General features: G+C 48.2%; 1 protein-coding gene and 1 pseudogene across 1 annotated transcript; one reads left to right on the forward strand and one right to left on the reverse strand.

The window, feature by feature from the left end:
* Positions 1-1,078: 1,078 nt before the first annotated feature.
* On the forward strand, positions 1,079-10,250 carry Pgbd2 (piggyBac transposable element derived 2). Its single transcript, XM_021660438.2, has 3 exons — positions 1,079-1,164; positions 7,228-7,291; positions 7,706-10,250. The coding sequence occupies exons 2-3, from the start codon at positions 7,275-7,277 to the stop codon at positions 9,399-9,401; spliced, it is 1,713 nt and encodes a 570-aa protein (XP_021516113.1). The 5' UTR covers positions 1,079-1,164; positions 7,228-7,274; the 3' UTR covers positions 9,402-10,250.
* An 8,751-nt stretch (positions 10,251-19,001) lies between these two features.
* On the reverse strand, positions 19,002-19,463 carry LOC110563364 (ubiquitin-conjugating enzyme E2 N-like; annotated as a pseudogene).
* Between the last annotated feature and the right edge of the window lie 844 nt (positions 19,464-20,307).

Raw genomic sequence — 20,307 nt, forward strand, 5'->3', positions numbered from 1 at the left:
GTTCCTCTGCCCAGTGAAGCTCCATTGGGGAAACCTCCTCCCTCTGCCTTTCTTTCAGCATTACTCGTGTCTTTAGTTGGTATATGAGGGTGAGTGCCCAAGTCTAACCTGTTGGAATCACTGGACTCATGCTTCCCCCCACCCCCAAAACCCTAGTTATGCAAACACGAAGTCTTTGCCCTTGGCCCTCTTTTTCAGTGTTAACGTTGTTATATGGTGGTGAGCGGCCAAGTCTAACATGGTGGAACCACCGAACTCCTACTTTTCCCCCAAAAACCCTAGTTATGCAAACACGAAGTGTTCGCCCTTGGCCCTCTCTTTCAGTGTTAACATAGGTTGATCCTCTTTTTAGATTTTGGTTTAGAGTCTAACCCAAGACTTTAGACGAAGTCGTGAAGTTCTCTTCTATATGCTTCATGGGTGGGTGGCAGGAGTCGATGAAATACAGTCCTTAACAGCGCAGTCCTTAACAGCGCAGAGTCTCATGCAGCCGGGGCTGAGGTTAGACTTTTGATTTGCAAGGGACGGGCACCATCTTAATTACTGAAATTGTAATCCTCAGAATCCGGAGATATTCTGCATCCTTTACCTTCCACTATGCTTTACACAAGCCAACGGGGTTACCAGATGAAATGCGGGCACTCACAGCTCTCTGAAAACCAAATCTCACTGTATTTTGTCTGGAAACCCTACCTATCATACGGAGAACAGCTCCTCATCGGGAATAATTACCCAGGCACCAACGTGTTGAGTTGAGCGTGGGGACTGAACGACCTGCCAACAGCAGTCTACGTTCTTTTTCTTCACAATCATCTCCAGGCCTTGCAAGGCTCAGACTGTTGACACTTCTGGGTCCGAAGTGTGAGCGAGGTCCAAGACCCTCAATTCCGCCGAATTTTTTCCGGGTGATGTTGCAGGCAGTATTAGCCTACGTCTGCGACTCGTCGTCTGAGGTCTTTGGACTGTGAGGTGGGGAGAAGCTTAGGGGCCAGCAGCGCAGGTAGCCCCGTGAGCAAGACACTTTGGGTCCTCTCTAGGCGCCTGGGAGGCCTGTGCGCTCTGTGATCGCTGATGACAATTAGGGGCGTGGCCTAGCCGGGGCGTGGCGTGGAGGCGGGCCCAGACTTTGATGCCGCCGTCGCGGCTGCCATCTGAACCGCCCAGGTAGGCGTCGCCCATGCAAGCTTGGTGCTCCATCCTGGCTTCGGTGCGGCAGCAGCGGTCCCTAATGCGTTTCCCAGAAGCGCCCGTGTCGTTCGGCGTCTTTGCTTGTGCGTGGACTGTGGGGTTGACCGCGGGACCAGGACAATAGGACCGCGGACGCTGAACTCCGTGTGCCGCTAGGGGTCGCAGCGGCGACAGGCGTGAGGGCGGGGTCGACCTGGCAGGGGTGGAGCCAGATTGAAGTGAATGACCCGTGGGCGGGGCCGGCTGAGGCGTGGTGGGGACGGCTGGCAGGAGTCTGGCCGAGAGAGATTGGCTTGTGGGCGGGGTCAGGCCGAAGTGGGCGGGGCGGGATGGGTCTGATGAGGGAGGCTGGAGCTTGGGTCAGGATAATGGATGGAGAGGTCTTAAATTAGGTCCCCTAAGGGCAAGGCTTGGTTTGAACTTGCTTTCCCATAGTCGAGGGTCTTCGATTTCCCTGCTCCCCCCGTTTTTTGTTGTTGTTACTGTTTTGAGATAGGGCCTCACCTGCTAGCCCACGCTGTCCTCGAACTCGCAGTTTCTCCAGCTTCGACCTCCTAAGGGCTGGCATCATAGGTTGGCATCATTGTTTTCTTTGATGCAGAAATGTTAAGAGGAGAGTGCTTACGTCAGCCGAGGCTGGCTCTCTTGAGCCCTCTTGACCATGGCTTAGGGTTGAGGCATTTGTATTTATAAAATACGTTTTCATAAATAAAGATCACTGTATTGTAATAAACCCACGCACAGAGAAATCGGACAGCTAGATTAAGGTAGCCACTTTATAGACACTAATCCGGTTCTAAAGTCTGTACACCTCAGTGGACTTCTGAACAGTCGCAACAGCCATTCGAAGCCCTGGTGTGTCTGTTTTTACGCTTGTTTTTCTAGTTTCAAGTCAGTCGCATTTCTTTCTTTATGTGTGTGTGTGTAAAATGTAATTGATAGTGAAAAATATATAATTGATGGTATGAAATACTTTGAAATTATTTTCTGTTTTTGTTCTCTGTCTGTTAGATCCCAGGCTGGCCTCAGAGTCACTAGGTAGTTCAGGGTGGCCCTGAACTTGTGATCCCTCTACTTCTGCCTCCTGAGTTCTGGGATTACAGATATTTGTCTCCAAGCCTGGTTTAGTCAGCGCTGGGTTAGAACCCAGGGCTTTGCACATGATAGGCAAGCATTCTACCAATTGATCTATAGTCCCAGCCCTAAAGGAATATCTTATTTCAAATTATTTTCACAATTTTGGGGGTTGTTTTTGTTTTGAAGGGTTATTTTTGTTTTTGTGGGTTTGGGGGAGGTTTTGTTTTGTTTTTGGCTTTTCAAGACAGAGATTCTCTGGGTAGTCCTGGCTGTCCTGTAACTGGCTCTTTAGACCAGGCTGGCCACAAACTCAGAGCTGCACCTGCCTCTGCCTCCCAAGTGCTGGGATTAAAGGCACGAGCCACCACTGCCTGGTTTATTTTCACAATTTCTTTAAAAAGTTGCAAAACCAGTTTTTTAAAAATCTGTCTTTAGCTCAGATTATGCAAACCCTCCACTAAATTACCATCTTATTTAACAGAGCAACAGGCCTGTACAGGCCTTGTTTAGATCCCTACTCCTCATAAGGGTTCTTTGTTGTGGGTCTACGTATGCTAAGATGCCCCATCTCCTTGGAGAAGTGTATGTATTACACAGCACAATTGCTGACTTCCTCTCCCCCGGCACCCTGGAGAGTCGTCCTTGAGGCACCAGGTTTCAAGCCTCCATAATTAAGCATGTCTCGGAACAGTTCTTTCCTCCACCCTTGCTGGCCCATCTTCCCCTGCCCTTCATGATGACGTGCCTTTGCAGGACGACTCCCTTCCCTCCCACCATCTCCACTAGTCTCTGAAGACTCCTTCTCTCCAATCTTCTCATTTACTCTGGGCTCCCATCCGGGACAACGTTTTATTGCTCTGTCCAAAATCCTTAGAACACACACGTGTGTGAGGCTAGGCCAGGTGCCACTCCCAGACCCACAGGGCTCTCTCACCCGAACCAGGGCAGATGCCTGGGACAGGATGTGGCAGAATGGCTGGTTGGGGCTTGTCAAGCAGCATGCTAGTAAGTGAATGAGGTCTGCCTTGGGCACAGCAAAGGAAAAGACACAGGCCAATGAATAGGAGGCGGGGCACACTCCTTGTCCCAAATGTGACTAGAAGTGGGGAGGAGGTCAGATATCTCACTTTTACCAGACTCATCCCAAAGCACTTCTTCATCAGTGTTTCGAAGCAAATGTGTGACTATCTGAGATTGTAAGGAACCTGAGCTCCGCCTCAGGGTGCGATGCCAAAGAGTTTGTGGCAAACTCTGCTTTCAGAGCACATTTGACTTCTGTCAGTGCAAGGAAGAGGTTGGGATCGGAAGCCATCACCTACACCGTGAAGCCAGGCTCATCAAGGTTTTACAGACCTGGCACCTGCTTAGGAAAGTGAAGACAGAGAGGCCAGAGCCCCACAGACTAACTGAGGTTAGCCGAGGCCAGCAGGCACCTGTGTGAGTGCCCTAGTCCTACGATGCTTCTTCAGAAGCCATGAGGAAATTTACAGCGTGACGTCACACGAAGCAGAGGCAGTGGTGGAGGACGGAGGGAAGTCAGGATGCCACCGGGTAGGGCTCTGAGCAGCTCAGCCACACCCTTCCCCATGCACCTCAAGGAGACTGCTCTCCTGAGGATATAGACTGTTGAGCCGGGAGATGACTCCTGAAATGGTCGCCATCTCCCACCTCTGTGAAATCCCTCAGGAGGTTGGCATGCCCTTCCCACTTCTGTGTGGGGCAGCAGAGACTCAGTGTGTGTCTTCATAGGTGCCCCCCCTCCGTGCTATGCCCTGTTTGTGTCCAGTGTACATAACTGAATACGAAGCAGGAGTGGCCGAAAGGGTCCTGAAACAGACAGAACTTCTGTGCCATTGAGGTGGCCCAGTGAACCACAGCGCTTGCCAGCAAGCCGGATTCCAGGACAGAACTGAGTCATCAAAGTTGACCTGGCCTCCACGTGTGTACAATGAGTGTGTGTCCCCTCCCTACCCCCTAAGTAAATGTCATTTCAAAAGAGGGACTGCTGTTCTATTCTCAGGAATGCTTACGACAGTAACAGGAAGCCAGATACAGCCTGGATACAGGCTCACAAAATGGATGTAATGGATACAAGAGACACACAAGTCAGTTGTGAATCTGAAATCACAAGTCACTAACGGTTCCGAAGATACACCGCAGTTGGGTGTTGTGGATTCTCTAGATGAGGCGTGACTGGGGGGGGGGAAGGGGGAGGGGTAGGAACCTCTGGGTCTGTACAGCTTTCGTTGGGGTGGTAGTGCCATCTAGTGGCCAGTGCGGGGCAAGACAGCTTCCTGGCTCCCACAGCTGCGAGACCCACCCCCAACACAAACAAAGAACTGTCCAGCTCCTAAGCCAGGTTGGAAACCCCTGTCTTAAATGCGTGGAACGGATTTCAGCTCAGTCCGTCCGGTGTGCGACGTTCAGCTTGCAGGCACGGCCAGCGCGCTCACTCCAGCGGCCTTGCAGCTTCTTGCCTCTTCCGGTCCTGGTCATGCCTACCTTTACCTTTCCTAGTTCTTTTTCCAGATTTTGTGCCTGTGAAATGCTATCTTGTGGTTTTAATTTTTATTTACTGAGTAGTGGAGAGATCAAATGTGTTTTCACAATTATGTGTCTTTTGCCCTCCTAAATCTCTGTCCGTTATCCTAATGTATTGTTGAATTGTTTGTTTTCTTGATAGTTTCTGGAATTTTTTTTTAAACTCCTGCATGTTTTAGATTTTTTATAAGACCAAAACACAAATCTTTATATTTGCTGCAGATAACTTCTACTTGTGGGTTTCATCTGATAAAATGAAAGTTTTATTTTTAAATTTGGCATTACTACTATTTATTTTTAAGTGCAAGGGATAAACTTGACCTTCATATGTGCAAAGCAAGCGCTCCCCTTCTGAGAGCTATATCGTAATGGAAATATAATAGAAGTTGTGAGTCATTTTCTTCAGATTTCCTCGGGAGCTGGGCCTCTATTTGGTGTTCGAATGAGGGCCTGGGTTATCTCTGGCTGCTGGGTAAGGACAGGATTCAGGTTCTTGTCCCATAGGCCTTTTGTGGGACAGCTTAGCCATGGCAGCTGGTTTCCTTCAATGTAGGCGATAGAGACAGAGGCAGGATAGAAGGCCAGCATCTCTGTAGCCTCTTCTCAGAGGTGACAGCTCACCATACCGGCCCTGTTCTGATTGTCAGAAGTAGATCATGAGGTCTCACAGGGAGGGGAGCACAGCAGGGTGTAGATAGCAGGAGGGTGGGGACCACTGGGGCTATCTCAGAAGCTGCCTACTGCCCATTTGTAGGAAGGCTGAGGATGCCTAATTTTTCTTAACTTTACACTCTTCAAGGAAAAAACTTCCCTATACTGGGTTTCATTCGTTCTTTAAAAGTTTAATTTTTTTTCCAGGTGTGGTGGCCTTTAATCCCAGCACTCAGGAAGCAGAGACAAGCAGATCTCTGTGAGTTCCAGACCAGCCTGGTCTACATAGTGAGTTCCAGGTTTATATAGATGTCTCAGAAAGAAAGAAAGAAAGAAAGAAAGAAAGAAAGAAAGAAAGAAAGAGAGAGAGAAAGAGAGAAAGAGAGAGAAAGAAAGAAAGAAAGAAAGAAAGAAAGGAAGAAAAGAAAGAGAGAGAGAGAAAGAAAGAAAAGAAAGGAAGGAAGGAAGGAAGTTTAATTTTTTTTAGTTGGGCAGTGGTGGCATATGCCTTTAATCCCAGAATTTAGGAAACAGAGGCAGGCAGATTTCTATGAGTTCAAGGCCAGCCTGGTTTACAGAGTGAGTTCCAGGACATCCAGGACTACTCGAAGAAACGCTATCTCAAAACAAAACAGAAAGTTAAAAAATATTAAAACAACATGGTGGCACATGCTTATAATCCCAGCACTGGGTGGTAGAGGCAGGGGCATTGGAAGTTCAAGTTACCTCTCAGCGAGAAAGTGAGTTCAAATCCAACCTTGCCTCAAAAAATTAAAATACTTAAAATTAGAAAGTTTAAAATTTTGGCTTTTTCATGATTAGCTCTTAAAGTTTTTAAAGTGTGTGTGCATGTGTGTATGTGTGTTATGTATGTGCATGTGCTACAGAAGCCAGAAAGGGCCATCAGATCCCCTGGAGCTGGAGTCACAGACAGTCAGAGCTGCCTGACATGGGTCTGGGAACACGAGCTCAGGTTCTGTGGAGGAGCAGCAAGTGCCCTTCCCCCACCAAGGCCCCACAGTTAGTTCTTGATATACTCAGAATTTCCTTGTCTAGTCCATTAGCCCTATGTGGCTATTTAAATTAAAATTTCAGCTTCTCCAGCCACATTCCAAGCGCCCAGTAGCCACTTGTGGCCTGTGGTTGCCAACGTGGGTAGTTCAGAGGCAGAAAAGTTCCATCTTCACTGAAAATCAGAGGCAATTTTGTGCCCCCACCCCAGGGAACAGCAGAGTGTCTGGAGACTTCTGTCCCGTTATCGTGCTGGGAGTGGGGGAGGTACCTAAGTGCCACCCCAAGTATGTGGCAGTCAAAACAACCCTCTCTCCCTCTCCCTTCACACGCATTCCAGGGACCACACTCAAGTTGCCAGCCCTGTGTAAGCCTTTAGCTGGTGAGCCATTCTTTTCTCCCCTGTAACTTTTTTATATGAGCAGTTAAGGAGGATGAGGTGTTCTGCAGTCAGCTAGTGGGCAGAAACCAGGGCTGACGCTCACTCACTCGGGGCTGACTCTGTCCCCACCCCACCCCCAACCAGCCAAGACTTATCTAGCACCAAATGTTCACAGCTGTATCCATGAGACACTCAGACCTAGAATGTAACGTTGGTTTGGGCTCTAAGGAGTCCAGTTGGGAGAGTCAGCTGACACTGTCTCCTCTGTGTGTGTCCCATTCCTTTCCTCCTCCTTGGTGAGCCGTAAGCAAGGAATGTCCTTTAAAGGGCAAAGAGCCTGCTGCTTTATTAAAGTACTGACTTCCATTGTCTTGCAGGCTCTTGTAGACCCTGAAAGAGAACATCCTCCTCTTCCCAGGTTGTCATGGCTTCAGACTCGCGGTAAGAGACTCACGAGATGCTTCATGGGAACATTTATTCCACGCTCGAAAGCCTTAGTCAGTCGATGACTTTTTAATCCCTTCACCCCGTCGGCCTCACTGAGCCGTTTGTTCAGAAAGAATAGAGGAGGAAGGGAGCGGAGAGAGGAGAGCATGGAGAAGAGATGAGGTAGTCAGGGAAGGGTGACGGTACACCCGTCAGGGTGTGCCTGATGTGTGAGTGTGGCTTAACTCCCCTTATCCTTCAGGAGGAAGGGGCTGAGGGGTCTCCCCCAGGGTCACCCCCATTCCTGCCCGCTCTGTTTGTGTGGAAGGCTCGCTGATGTGATGCCACATTTGATGGGCCCAACTCTCCTCTCCGAGCTGAGCCGCTCTTCCGTGGAGTGGCCTCTGTCTGACCATTCTGTCATTGCAGAGCGGTCCCTGCCGGGAGGGGGGCGCGCCCAAAGGTGAGGTCGCCTAAGCTGCTGGAGGTCCTGAGCGCTCTGGAGGATGATGAGTTTGGAAGCAACAGGGAGGAGATTTTCATCGCGCCCCCTGACAACGCCTCCGGGGACTTCACTGATGAGGACTCCGGGGAAGAAGACAGTGACCCGAATGGTGCCCAGCTGCCTGGCCTGGTGCTGCATGCTTCCGTCGTCTCTGAGGACTCAGACCCCGAGGAGAGGGAAGAGGGAAAGGAGGAGGAGGAGGAGGGGGAGAAGAGGGAGGAGTACAAGCTGGAGCTCCAGCCGCCCAAGAAAAAGCAGGAGGCAGCAGTGGAGACTCACTGTGTTTGGACCAAGAGAGACATCCAGCCAGACTTGGGCAGCTGGACTGCCCCAGACCCTCATATGGAGGACCTGAAAACCCAGGAGCTGAGTCCTGTGGGCCTCTTTGAACTGTTTTTTGATGGTGGGACAATCGGTTTCATTGTGGACGAGACCAACCGTTATGCCCGACAGAAAAACGTCACTCTGGACCTCACGGCCCAGGAACTGAAGTGTGTCCTGGGCGTCTTGATTTTAAGTGGGTACGTCTCCTACCCACGGAGACGGATGTTTTGGGAGACGGCCCCTGACTGTCATCATCACCTTGTGGCGGACGCCATCAGGAGGGACAGGTTTGAGCTGATCTTCTCATACCTGCACTTTGCGGATAACAGTGAGCTGGACGAGGGCGACAGGTTTGCCAAGGTCAGGCCCCTCCTCGTCCGCGCCAACCGTAACTTCCGCAAGCACGCCCCGCTGGAAGAGTTCTACAGCTTCGGCCAATCCGTCTGCGAGTACTTTGGGCCCCGAGGCTCCAGGCGGCTGCGCTCAGGGAGGCCCGTCCGGCTGGGCTACAAGATCTGGTGTGGGACGACCAGCAGGGGCTACCTGGTGTGGTTCGAACCTTCCCAGGGAGGCCTGGACGTCGGGGGCAGCATGGTGGTCAGGTTTGTGGACGCGCTCCGGGAGCGGGGCTGCCTGCCCTACCACATCCTCTTCGACAAGGTCTTCGCGAGCGCCCGGCTGATGTCTGCTCTGAGGGAGAAGGGGGTGAAGGCCACGGGAACCGTTCGCGAGGTCAGAACCGAGCGCTGTCCCCTCAAGGCTCCCAGAGAGCCGAGGAGAAGGAAAGGGGGCTCGTCCCACCCCAGGGTGGATGAGAGCAGCCGCCGCCCGGGGGTGGCCAAAGCCAGGACGCAGCGCCACCCGCCGGCCCTGCTGAAGCTCTATCGGGAAAAGGCCAGAGGGGTTGACCGAATGGACCAGAACGTCGCCAAGTACAAGGTGAAGATCCGGGGCACCAGGTGGTACCTGGGCTTCCTCGGCTACGTCCTCGACGCGGCCCTCCACAACGCGTGGCAGCTGCACAGGCTGTGCCGCCGGGGCGCGCGGGCCGACCTGCTCGCCTTCCGCAGGTACGTGGCCCGCGTCTACCTGGAGAGCAACGCGGCCGCCTCCTCCCCGGGGAGGCGGAGCCGGCGGCCGGACACCGAGAGCCGCTTCGACAGGATCGGCCACTGGATCGTCCATCAGGACAAGAGGACCCGGTGCGCCCTCTGCCACTCGCAGACCAACACCCGCTGCGAGAAGTGCCAGAAGGGCGTCCACGCCAAGTGCTTCCGGGAGTACCACATCCCGTGAGGCCCGAGACCTGCCTCGCCCAGGCCTCGGGTCACCCGGAGCACATGCCGGGTTTTGTTTGTGGCGCTTTTGACGCCCGTCGCTGGTGACTGGGTTTTGGACTCTCTCCCGGGCCTCCACACAGTCCTCTTTCCTGTTGTATTCTCTTAGGCCTACACGTCCTGTAAAGTAGTATTTATGTTGGTGACCCCACATGCTTGCAGACCTGTATTTTATATTCTTATTTATTTAAATGTATTCAAATAAAAGATTTGCCTTAGTATGTGCTGGGTATGGATAACCAAAGCCTTGTAAGAGTGGTGGAGAGTGAAATGTTTTTTGCCATCGTATGCACGGTCTGTGCTCCAAGGCTGATGTCCTAGCAGCGTGATGAAAAGCTTGCTAACTTTATCCGTCTCCCGTTTGCCCAAGGCTGTCAAACCGTGGGAGCTTAATTTGCCGAGCATTTGTTAAGAGGGCCTGAGCTGCAGAGCTCATGTTTTCTTGATAAATAATCCTTAATACCTAATGAGGCTGGAGCAGTTCTGAGCACTTTCATCTCCTGTAGAGGACCTGAGTTTACCCAGCACTGACTTCAGGGAGGCTCGAAAATGCCTGTAAGATCCACCCCAGGGGATCTGCTGACTCTTTTTGGCCTCTGCAAGCACTGTACACATGTGGACAGACACATATATACTCATAACTGAAAATAAAATAAACCTTAAAAATATACTTTCCTAATATACATATATCCACGTGGAATCTATTTTTATAAATATTTACTTATCCTCCGAGTAGGTAAATTTGTTAGAATCTATATGCATTTCTCTACTGATTTAAAATTCATCTTTATACAATCCTGAACTTGGGGCAAACACACCAAAATAAGAAAGCATTTTGATGTTAGAAAGTCTGGCAGAATGTATTCCAAAAGAATAAAATAAATTTGTAAGAATGCAAGAAAAGAAAAAAGGAGAAGAAATTGAGTGCATTAAGTAACGTACGAGAACAAGTTGAATATCATGTCTAAAAAAGGCAAAAAGCCTAAATGAAGACTGCGTCAGTAGATGGAACTGTATAAACTTATAAGATGTATGTTTATCTAAATTCAGGGGCTAGGGGAAAAGTTCTGTCGGTAAAGCATTTGTTCTGCCTGTTTGAGAACCTACGTTTGATCTCAGAACCCACATTAAAAACAAAAGCCAGGCACTTGTAATCCCAGCACTGGGGTTACTGGGACACAGACAGATCCCTACGGCTTGCTGGCCAGCCAGCCTAGCTGAATTGCCAAATTATATATTCACTGAGAAACCCTGTCTCCAAAAACAAGGTAGACACCTCCTGAGGAATGAATGACTTTCGAGGTTGTCCTCTGACACACACACACAATTAAAATAAAAATGCACTAAAAATGTCTCAAGTTACTTAGTAATAGGAGAAAACCAACTTCACAAATCATGCCCAGACACCTCCCTTGTTTCATTTTGCTACACTTATCACAAACGTACCAAAGTCGAGAGAAAACCTGTGGTGTTCTGTAAGGAAATGGAGGTGAGAAATGATAGTCGAGGCATGGAGAGATGCCGTCTGCTGGCAATAAGCTGCCAAGAGCAGCAGTTGCTGACCCCTTCTTTACTGACCACACCTGCCATGTGGAGGCCATGGGTGATGGGCACAAGAGGGAGTACCCCCAGGGAAGTGAAACTCTGCTGGGATGGGGGTGGAGGATAAAGCCTCCTCCCAACAGAATCCCACAGTCACTGCAGAAGTAAAGATGGCGCCAAAGTCCACTTATTCAGACACCACCTATAAACGTGTAGGCAAGGACGGAAGTAGAGCAAAAGTTGTCCCCTCGAAAGATGCTTCAGTAACAAATGGGGAAGAGGACAAGAAGAGCAGACGCCTCCTCAGTCAAGCCCGAATACCACTCTAGACATTGGTATCACGATCTGTCTTCCCCACTGTGGTGGCCTATGGTGGATTCCAAGACATGAGGAAGCAGGCAGACTCAGATTGAGCGACGTTCACGTGGGTATACCCTTGGGAAGAGTGAGGGCCCTGGGAGGCAAGAGAAGACACAAGACCAAGGAGGCCTGGCCATGGGACGTGTGATGCTAGCTCTCCACACACCAAGAGGCTTTACAGAAGAGGATGGTGGGACAAGATAGATAAATTCGCTTGCAGTACTTAGAAACGTTAATTCCCTGGCTTTGGTAGTCGTGCACTGGCCATCTAAAGGGAGGCCAGTCAACCATGGAAAGCTTCTTGCAATCTTAAAATAATTTCAGTTCGGACATTAGGACAGCATTCTATACATTTGAGGAATCACTTCCACCCGTAGAAATCCAGCCTGGGGCAAGAGAGACAGCTGCGCTGGGCGTTGTTTTGTTACATCAGTTATTTATTGGGGAGAGACCTGCTCGTGGCCTGTGTGTGAGGGGTCAGAGGACAACGTTTGAGGGCTTGCTTTGTGAGGCTCGCACTGGAGAGAGCTGGAGAGACAGCCTTGGCTGCGGGTCATGCTGCGGTGGAGCCTCGACCCAGCTGCCTTAGCGGTGGCCCCCAAGCCGCGGTGGCCACGCCGACCCCCTCCGCCACGAGGCAGCGGCGAACCCGCCGTCCCCAGCTCCAGCCCTGCAGCTCACCAGCTCTGACTCCCCCAACACCAGACACCCCCTGCCCTCCAAGGGCCATGCCTAGCCTCGAGCAGCAGGCCACGAAAGCTCAAAGTGATGCCGCCAGCCTCTCCTCCCCGCCCTGGCAGTTCCTGTCAGCGCCTCGGCGGGAGCTGTCCATGGTGATCCTTCCCGCCTCGGCCTACTGCTAAGGGAACCGACACCTTTCCTACCCAGACTGCCTGCTGCCGCAGCCATGGGAGCTGTCCGTGATGGCGACACCTTCCTGCTTCAGCCTGCTGCCTTCGCGGTGGACTCTGTAAATTCTGGACACTCTGTAGACTGTAGAACCTCAAGGCCGAAAAGCCGCCAGACCTCTGCCTGAGGAAGCGCCAGCAGCCCGGCTCCCCCCAGACCTCTGCAACTGTCATCTCCAGCCCCTCAGCAGGACTCCTCCCAGAATATGCTAATTTGCGGTGAAAAGGCTGGACAAAAACCCACCAATCCCTGAGCAGAAGAACTAACCAATCCCTGAGCTTTCCACAAAAACTCACCAATCCCTGAGCAGAAAAACTGACCAATCCCTGAAGAGGAAAGCCCACCAATCCCTGAGCTCCCCAAGCTCAGGACTTGAAATCACACCAATCCTCATTCTGGAAATCCCTGCCCCAGAAAACACTGACATCTTAGAATTCCTATATAAAGGCTGCTTCTGCTCCAGTTCCCTGCTGCCTTCACCCTGAAGCAGAGGCAGCCTCTCCTGGATTTGTTCCCTTCCTTCCTGGATTTGTCCTTCCAGCAAATCTCTTTTAAGATTTATTGCCTGCTCAGGCTCCTCAGCTTATCAGGGTTGGAGTCACCCTCCCTGGGAGCTACAACCTCTATTGAGGTAGGCCTCCTTAGCGCTGTGAGGTTCCTGGGCTTCCATGTCTCAGGACACCTTGGGACACTGTCCCACCCAGAGCTGGGATACCTTCCCAGGCCTCTGAGTTGTGAGTTTCCTGGACACATTCCCACCCGATCAGGAAAGCAAGCTACCAGCATTGACAAACAACACTTCTACCGTGTGGGGTTTGGGGTAAATCTTTCTAATTGTTCATAACGCTCACTGTATGATACCTGTATAAAGATGTGTGTGTGCACACGCGCATACATGCATACATATATCTTTAATTGTTTAAAAGAAATCTAGCCTAGATGCTTTCAGTATTTCTTTGTTTTTGGTTTCTCAAGACAGGGTTTCTCTGTGTAGCCCTGGCTGTCCTAGAACTCTGTAGACCAGGCTGGCCTCAAACCTAGAGAGCTTCTCCTGCGTCTGTCTCCCAGAGTGCTAGGGTCATTACTGTGCTCCACCATGCCGGCTTCAACATTTGCAAATACAGTGTTCCAAGTGCATGGATTGAGATGGTCCTGGGAAGAGTCTTCTAGGAGCTTTTAAATATCCTATTGTCATTCCTCTCTTACGAATTCAAAGAAGTATTCCCACTGTTGCAGGGATAGTCTGATGCCTTTCCCAGTCTACTACTAACTGAAGTAAGAACTAAAATTCTGTATTTGAAAACAGGATTGCCATAGGCTCCAGCAATCTCACTAGTGGGTATGTATAAAAAAAAAAAAAGAAAGGTCTAGAAGAAATACTTGTTTATAGATGTTTATTACAATATTATTTCAGTAGCTAACTGGAGGAAATAGCAGTGCCCTCCTTTCTCTCTGTTGCTGAGATAAAATATCCTGACAAAAAGTAGGGTCTGTTTTAGCTCACATTTCATGGGACAGTCCTTCCCTGTGAGAAGTCACAGCAGCAGGCGCTTAACGTAGCTTAGTCACCTCACATCCACGCTCAAGAGCAGAGAGAATGAATGCATGCTTGTGCTCAACCACCTTCTCTTCTTTTACACGGTCCAGAGCTCAAACCCAGGAAATGCTAACCACAGTGGATGGCTCTTCCTACCTCAACCCAGTAAAGAAAAATTCCCCATAAGCACCCCCACAGACCAACGTGATCTAGACAATACTCCACTCTAGACTCTTCCTAGGTGATTCCAGGTTGTGTCAAGTTGACAAACGGAAAGTTGTATGGATGGCAGCAGGCATCATAGCTCAGTCATTGCCTGTGATGTTACCTCCCTCCTCCTCCTCCTCTTCTTCCTCTTCCTCCTCCTCCTCTTCTTCTTCCTCCTCCTCCTCTTCTTCCTCTTCTTCCTCCTCTTCTTCCTCCTCCTCCTCTTCTTCCTCCTCCTCCTCCTCTTCCTCTTTCTCCTTCTCCTCCTGCTCCTCCTCCTTGCCCACCTGGTAGTCAGGATCTCACTATGTAGCCCTAACTGGCCCAGAACTTGCTATGTTGGCCAGGAACTCACAGAGATCCTCCCACATCAGCTTTGCAAGTGTGGAGTTAAAAGTATGCACCACCGTGTCCGGCTGCCTTTCATATCTTTAAAAGCAGATTTAAGGCATAAAGAGGGACTCTAGGGGTCAACAACCATACGAATGGAGAAGCACTTGGACACATTGTCACTCTTGTCCATTGTATGCCTGTGTATACAACCTTGCTTTGTTTACCTTCATCTTGACATAAAATTAAGATTTAGTGTAAGCCACATATTAAACTGCCTGTACAACTAAATCCTTATTTATTTGTGTGCGATAGCAAGTGTGTAGAGGTCAGACAACTTTGCGGAATCAATCATTTTCATCCACCTTCATGTGAGTTCTGGGGATTGAAACCGGATTGGGGATCTTATGTGGCAAGCACTTGTAAACTCTAAGACATATTGCTGACCCAAACTGTTTTGTTTTAATTGTTTCAAGCTTTCTCATGCTCTTCCACACCCGTGTGGTGTGGGTGTGTGGGTGTGTTCTCGCGCACGCACGCAGGCACGCACGCACGCACGCACATGCCTGTGGAGGCCAGGAGAGAATGTTGAATTCCCTGGTGCTGGTTATGAGCTGCTTGATGTGGTTCTTCAGAAAGAGCAGTGTAATGTGCTCTTAACCACTGAACCATCTCTCCAGCCTTGATACATACTTATTTATAAATACCTAAAAAGTAAGCCATTTACCAAGCATACATTTAGGACATGACAATAAACACATCTATGCTTTTGACTGATAAGCAATAATTATGAGGATCTCTGCACAAAATCTTCAGGTCTGTGGCATGTACCTTTGTACCTAAGGGCCACTCTTACTAAACTTCTTTGGATGTTGTTCAAATCTGGCCAAAATAGGTTTTTTGGGTTTTTTTGTTTGTTTTTATTTACACACTTTTCTTCTTTTTTAATTTTTTAAATTTCTTTTATTTATTATCATTTATTACAATTTATTCACTTTGTATCCCATCACTTTTGTAGCCCCTCCCTCATCCCATCCTCCTTCCCTCTTCTCCCCCTATTTCCTTCTCCCAGTCCTCCTCCCCTTCCATCTGACCCTAGCCTATCAGGTCTCATCAGAACTGGTTGCATTGTCTTCCTCTATGGCCTGGCAAGGCTGCACACACACACACACACACACACACACACACACACACACACCGGGGCGGGGGGGGGGGAGGTGATCAGAGAGCCTACCACTGAGTTCATGCCAGAAAAAAACCCTGCTCCCCTTATTAGGGAACCCACTTGGAGACTGAGTCTATGGGCTACATCTGAGCTGGGGTTTTAGGTCCTCTCCATGCATTGTCCTTGGTTGGGGTATCAGTCTCTGCAGGGACCCCAGGGAGCAGTTTTGGTTTTTTGTTTTGTTTGTTTGTTTGTTTGTTTGTTTTTGGCTCTGTTGCTCTCCTTTTGGAGCTCCTGTCCCCTCCAGGTCTTTCTGTCTCCCCCTTCTTTCATAAGATTCTCTGCACTCTGCCCAAAATTTGGCTATGAGACTCAGCATCTGCTTTGATACCTCGATCAGTAGAGTCTTTCAGAGGTCGTCTGTGGTAGGCTCCTGTCCTGTTCCCTGTCTTCTCCTGTTTCCAATGTCTGTCGCATTTGTCCTTCTGAATGAGGATTGAGCATCTTCCCTAGGGTCTTCCTTGTTGTTTTTGTTTTGTTTTTTTAGTCTCCATTCAGCCATTGCCTCCCGCTGCTCAGTGGGTCATCTGCCACAAGGTGCCAGAGAAAAGCATGATTAATCAACCATGCTTTTAGGGGAAAAGATTGTGGAGAGACAAGAGTGAAAACTCTCCAGCTGAAAATGGAATTGTTTCTATCGGCTTTCCCAAATGAAACCCAGCAGAGCCCAGAAAGGTCAGAGAGCTCCTCCTGCAAGTTGCCTATCCTTCCGCTAGGAGGAGCAATTAAATGCCTCCCCACTTCCTCCGCATTTCTGTCTGCTTGCATTTTCAGACACCAGCTACAGCTGCCTTTTTTGTTTGCCTGTAAGCTACAAGTGCCCTTCATGGAATCTACCCACCAATTCAGTGTTCAGGGCCACGAATCCCTATAGACTTAGGAACAGGTGAGCAAAAGGAGGAAGATGAAATTGCAGCTTTCAGAATTAAATTTCCTTCAGGAGATAGAATGCCAGGAGAAGAACGAGGCACCTTAGAGAGCCAGAAAGGAACAAAAAGACCCATGGTCCAGCAGAAAGAGCCTTCTACAAGTGTGCGTGTCCTGGCTTTTGTTTCACCTTTTCATTTTTAAAGGTTTTATTATCTTTTTAGATTATTGAATAAGTTTCATAATGGCTTTTCAAGCCTTCCTTTAAAAAAAAAAAACTTCATTCATCTATTTGTGTACATGTACTCGTGTGTATGTGTGTGTGGTGTGTGTGTGTAATTTGATGAGCCCTGTACCAACCAACCACTTTCTGTCACATGTATACCCGATGAAGATTTTCTCCCATTCTCTGTGTCCCTTCTCTCTTCTGGTTTTGTCATCTGCCAGGCAGTCTTCTCATTCATACCCTCCCCGCTGCAATTCCCACATGATTTCCTGAGCTATGGAGTCCTTCCCAAGAAGCCCTTGTCTGTATTTTGTCTGTAAGTTGTGTTCTCCCTGCTTTTCTCCGTTGCAAAGTTTCAGGCCTCCCATTAAGGTCTTTGACTCGTTTTGTACTGACCTTTGTGCAGAGCAGAGGGAGAAATCCTCTTCTAGTCTTCAGCCATGTGGACATACAGCTCTCCCAGCACCATTTGTTAGACTGCTTCCACTTTGTGTGTTTGGAACAGATTACAGAAAACTACAGGACTTTAATGGTGTGAGTTTTTTCTGGGCCCTCTATTCTATGCTGTTGGTCTATGTGCCTGTCTTTATGTCTGTGCCGTCCTGTTCTTAGTGTGATGGCTCTGTGGTATTACTTGAAATCTGGCATTGGATACCTTCACCTTAGCATTGCTCTTTCTACTCAAGGTTACTTTGGCCATTTGAGAGCTGTCCTAATTTCCTCCCTATGCCGTGACAAAGACTGTGAGCTTTTACAAGTAATTTGGGAAGGAAAGAGTTTATTTGGCTTACACGTTCTGATCTCAGAACACCATTGAGGGAAGTCAGGACAGGAACTCAAGGCAGGAACTGAAGCAGAGGTTATGGAGCAAGGCTGCTTACCGGCTTGTTTCTCTTGGCTCTCTCAGTCTCTTTTCTTATACATCCCAGGACCAAGGATGGCACAGCCCACAGAGAGCTGGGCTCATCCTCTTCAGTCATCAGTCAGGAAAATTCCCCACAGGCTTGTTTACAGCCCCATCTAATATGGCATCGTCTCAAGGTTCCCTCTTCCCAAACTATTGTAGCTTATGCTAAATGGACAAAAACTAGCAGCACAGTTGTTAGCACAGTGAGTTCTGCCCTGCTATGACCCACACCTTATTATTTACGTAATAGGACGAGTCTGTTCATAGTACCTGAAAGATGGCGCAGCCCCCCAGCTGCCTGCCCTGGATTTAAAGGAAGACCGTGGTGGCTCACCGGTATCAGAAATCCTTGAAACCTTTATTAGCACAGTGCAGTTTTGGTCTGGTTTTTGTTTTGTTTTGCTTTGCTTTGCTTTTTGTTGTTGTTGTTGTTTCAAGACAGGAATTCTCTGTGTAGCCCTGGCTGTCATAGAACTCCCTCTGTAGACCAGGCTGGCCCTAAACTTGGAGATCTACATGCCTCTGTCTTCTAAGTGCTGGGACTACAGGTGCACACCCCCACCAGCCATCTCTGTTAGGTCTGTTTTGAGCACAGGGGTAAGTGTGGCTGAAAGGCAGCATCTGTAGTTGAGAGATTAATAATACAACCAGCTAAAAGGAGTGACTGGTCTGATGACTGTGTATGTAATATATATATTTAACTTTTAATATATATAATTTAACTTTTTTAGACTAACAAAAATGTTTTACTAAAACATAAGATTTACAGAAGTTTCCAGACAAGCCATACAAAAGGATCACAAGTATTCTTATTCTTATTCTTCTTCTTCTTCTTCTTCTTCTTCTTCTTCTTCTTCTTCGGGCTGAGAGGTAGAAAATCCACACTTGACAGCAAAGTCAATATTATTAGTGAGGGCTGTGATGTTTATTTAATGTTCCCATTTGGTTCAGACAATCAAGCTTGTCCTCCTATAGTGTCTAAAGTTAGACTTGGCTAGAGAACATATTCTAAAAAGCTGGGTAGCTGCATTTAACCACTGCAATTAGATCCCTCAAGACAGGGAAGGGGAAAGGAGACCATAAAATTAAATTACTTTCCCCCTAAAGAATAAAATAAAAACACCCGTACCTCTCTCTGGCAGCCAACCCTCATGACTGGCATCACTCACAGTGCTTTGTACTTAAACCTTGATGGGGAAATGAGTCGACGCAGAGTCCCTGCTCTTCAACATCTCACCACAACCCAGATGACACTTCTAGCCTCTGCTCGTGCTTTACAACAGTGAATCAGGACAGGACATAGAGTTGCTAATGTGCATGTAATCACCAAAGATGAAGATACCTGGGCTTTTGTTCTGTGATGGTCCGAAGATTGTATCCATTAAGCGCAAACAGAAAAAAGAAGTCTTGGCAGAACAGAAGGGATGTACACTCGATGATCTGATCGAATTAAGTATTATTCACGGCATATAGCCTGGTCCATGCTCTCGCTGTTTCTATGGTCTGGGCTTTGTTGGTCTTCCACTGCTCAGCTACATCATTTGCTAACGGATCATGCAGATTAGGAGCACTTAACAAAGCCTGGAATGATAGCGGAACCATGCGGATCTGCAGTGCTGAGGACCACTTATATTTCAAAATATCTAAACATATCCTTCCCAACTTGTCTACATTAGGATGAGAAATTTGGGTCATGAAACATACTTTCAGTGATGCCATTGGGTATTCTTCTGAAAGGAATAGTTCAATTTTAAGAGTCCGTCCCTCAAAGAGGGGGGTCCTGCGGCCCAGCAATGACCACATGAAAATAACGGGCGTTGCTTTCATCAGGTTCTGCTTTAATGCCAGGAACTGGTTCTGGCAGCAAACACTTGGGGTTTCCTTGATGATTCTGTGGGACAGCCCGGCCATCTTGTCAGATTCCGAGTTCAGCCTTTGCTCTTGTCTCTGGCTTCACTCTCTTCACGCACAAGTCAAATATTAACTTTTAACAAGTCCAGCTCTGACTCTTTTAATCAGGCTTATCTGAAGTTATTATCAGGGGATTTTAGACACAGGGTTTGACTGTATTTCATAACCAGTTTATGTGTGTGTGTGACAGTGGAGGCAGACAACCTGAAGAGCTTGACTTTTTTCCCAAAGTCATTCAGTTGCAGGATAATATAAGTATCTGTAACCTAGAAGGCTATAAAAACTAGGTATCTAGGGGAACTCGGGAAAATGTTGGCATCAAGCTGTATTTGTTTTGTTTTTTACAGATTCTTAGTCATATTTAATATGCTTACAAATCTTAAGGTACAGAAAGTTTATATTTTAAAGAGTTAAATCAAACCAAGAATGGGAGCATGAGATTAGCAACATTAATTGCTGTTGGGAATGCTCTACTTTTTAAAAGCTGGTTTAAAAGCTGGTTTAAAGCACATAGTATCTTCCCCCTCAGATTGTCCTGTTTAACAAAAACATTCTTTTCCCTGTCAGAGTCATAAGGCCTTTCTGACTCAAGACAAGACATTTTAAACAAGTATGCTTGGGTTGGAAAAAGGGGGGAGAGCCAGCTTTTTAATAAAGTAGAACAGCATGAAACAATAAATACTTCATCCTAGCATCCTAGTGGCTCATAACCATCTATAGTGATATCTGGTGTCCTTTTCTGGTGTTCAGGCAGAATGTTGTATAAATAATAAATATTATAAATAAATAAATAAATACTTCAATTTTTTCGTACTCAAATGATACCTGAATCCCTGCAAATGGA

The sequence above is a fragment of the Meriones unguiculatus genome, chromosome 11, assembly GCF_030254825.1.
Source record: "Meriones unguiculatus strain TT.TT164.6M chromosome 11, Bangor_MerUng_6.1, whole genome shotgun sequence".
Classification (NCBI taxonomy): domain Eukaryota; kingdom Metazoa; phylum Chordata; class Mammalia; order Rodentia; family Muridae; genus Meriones; species Meriones unguiculatus.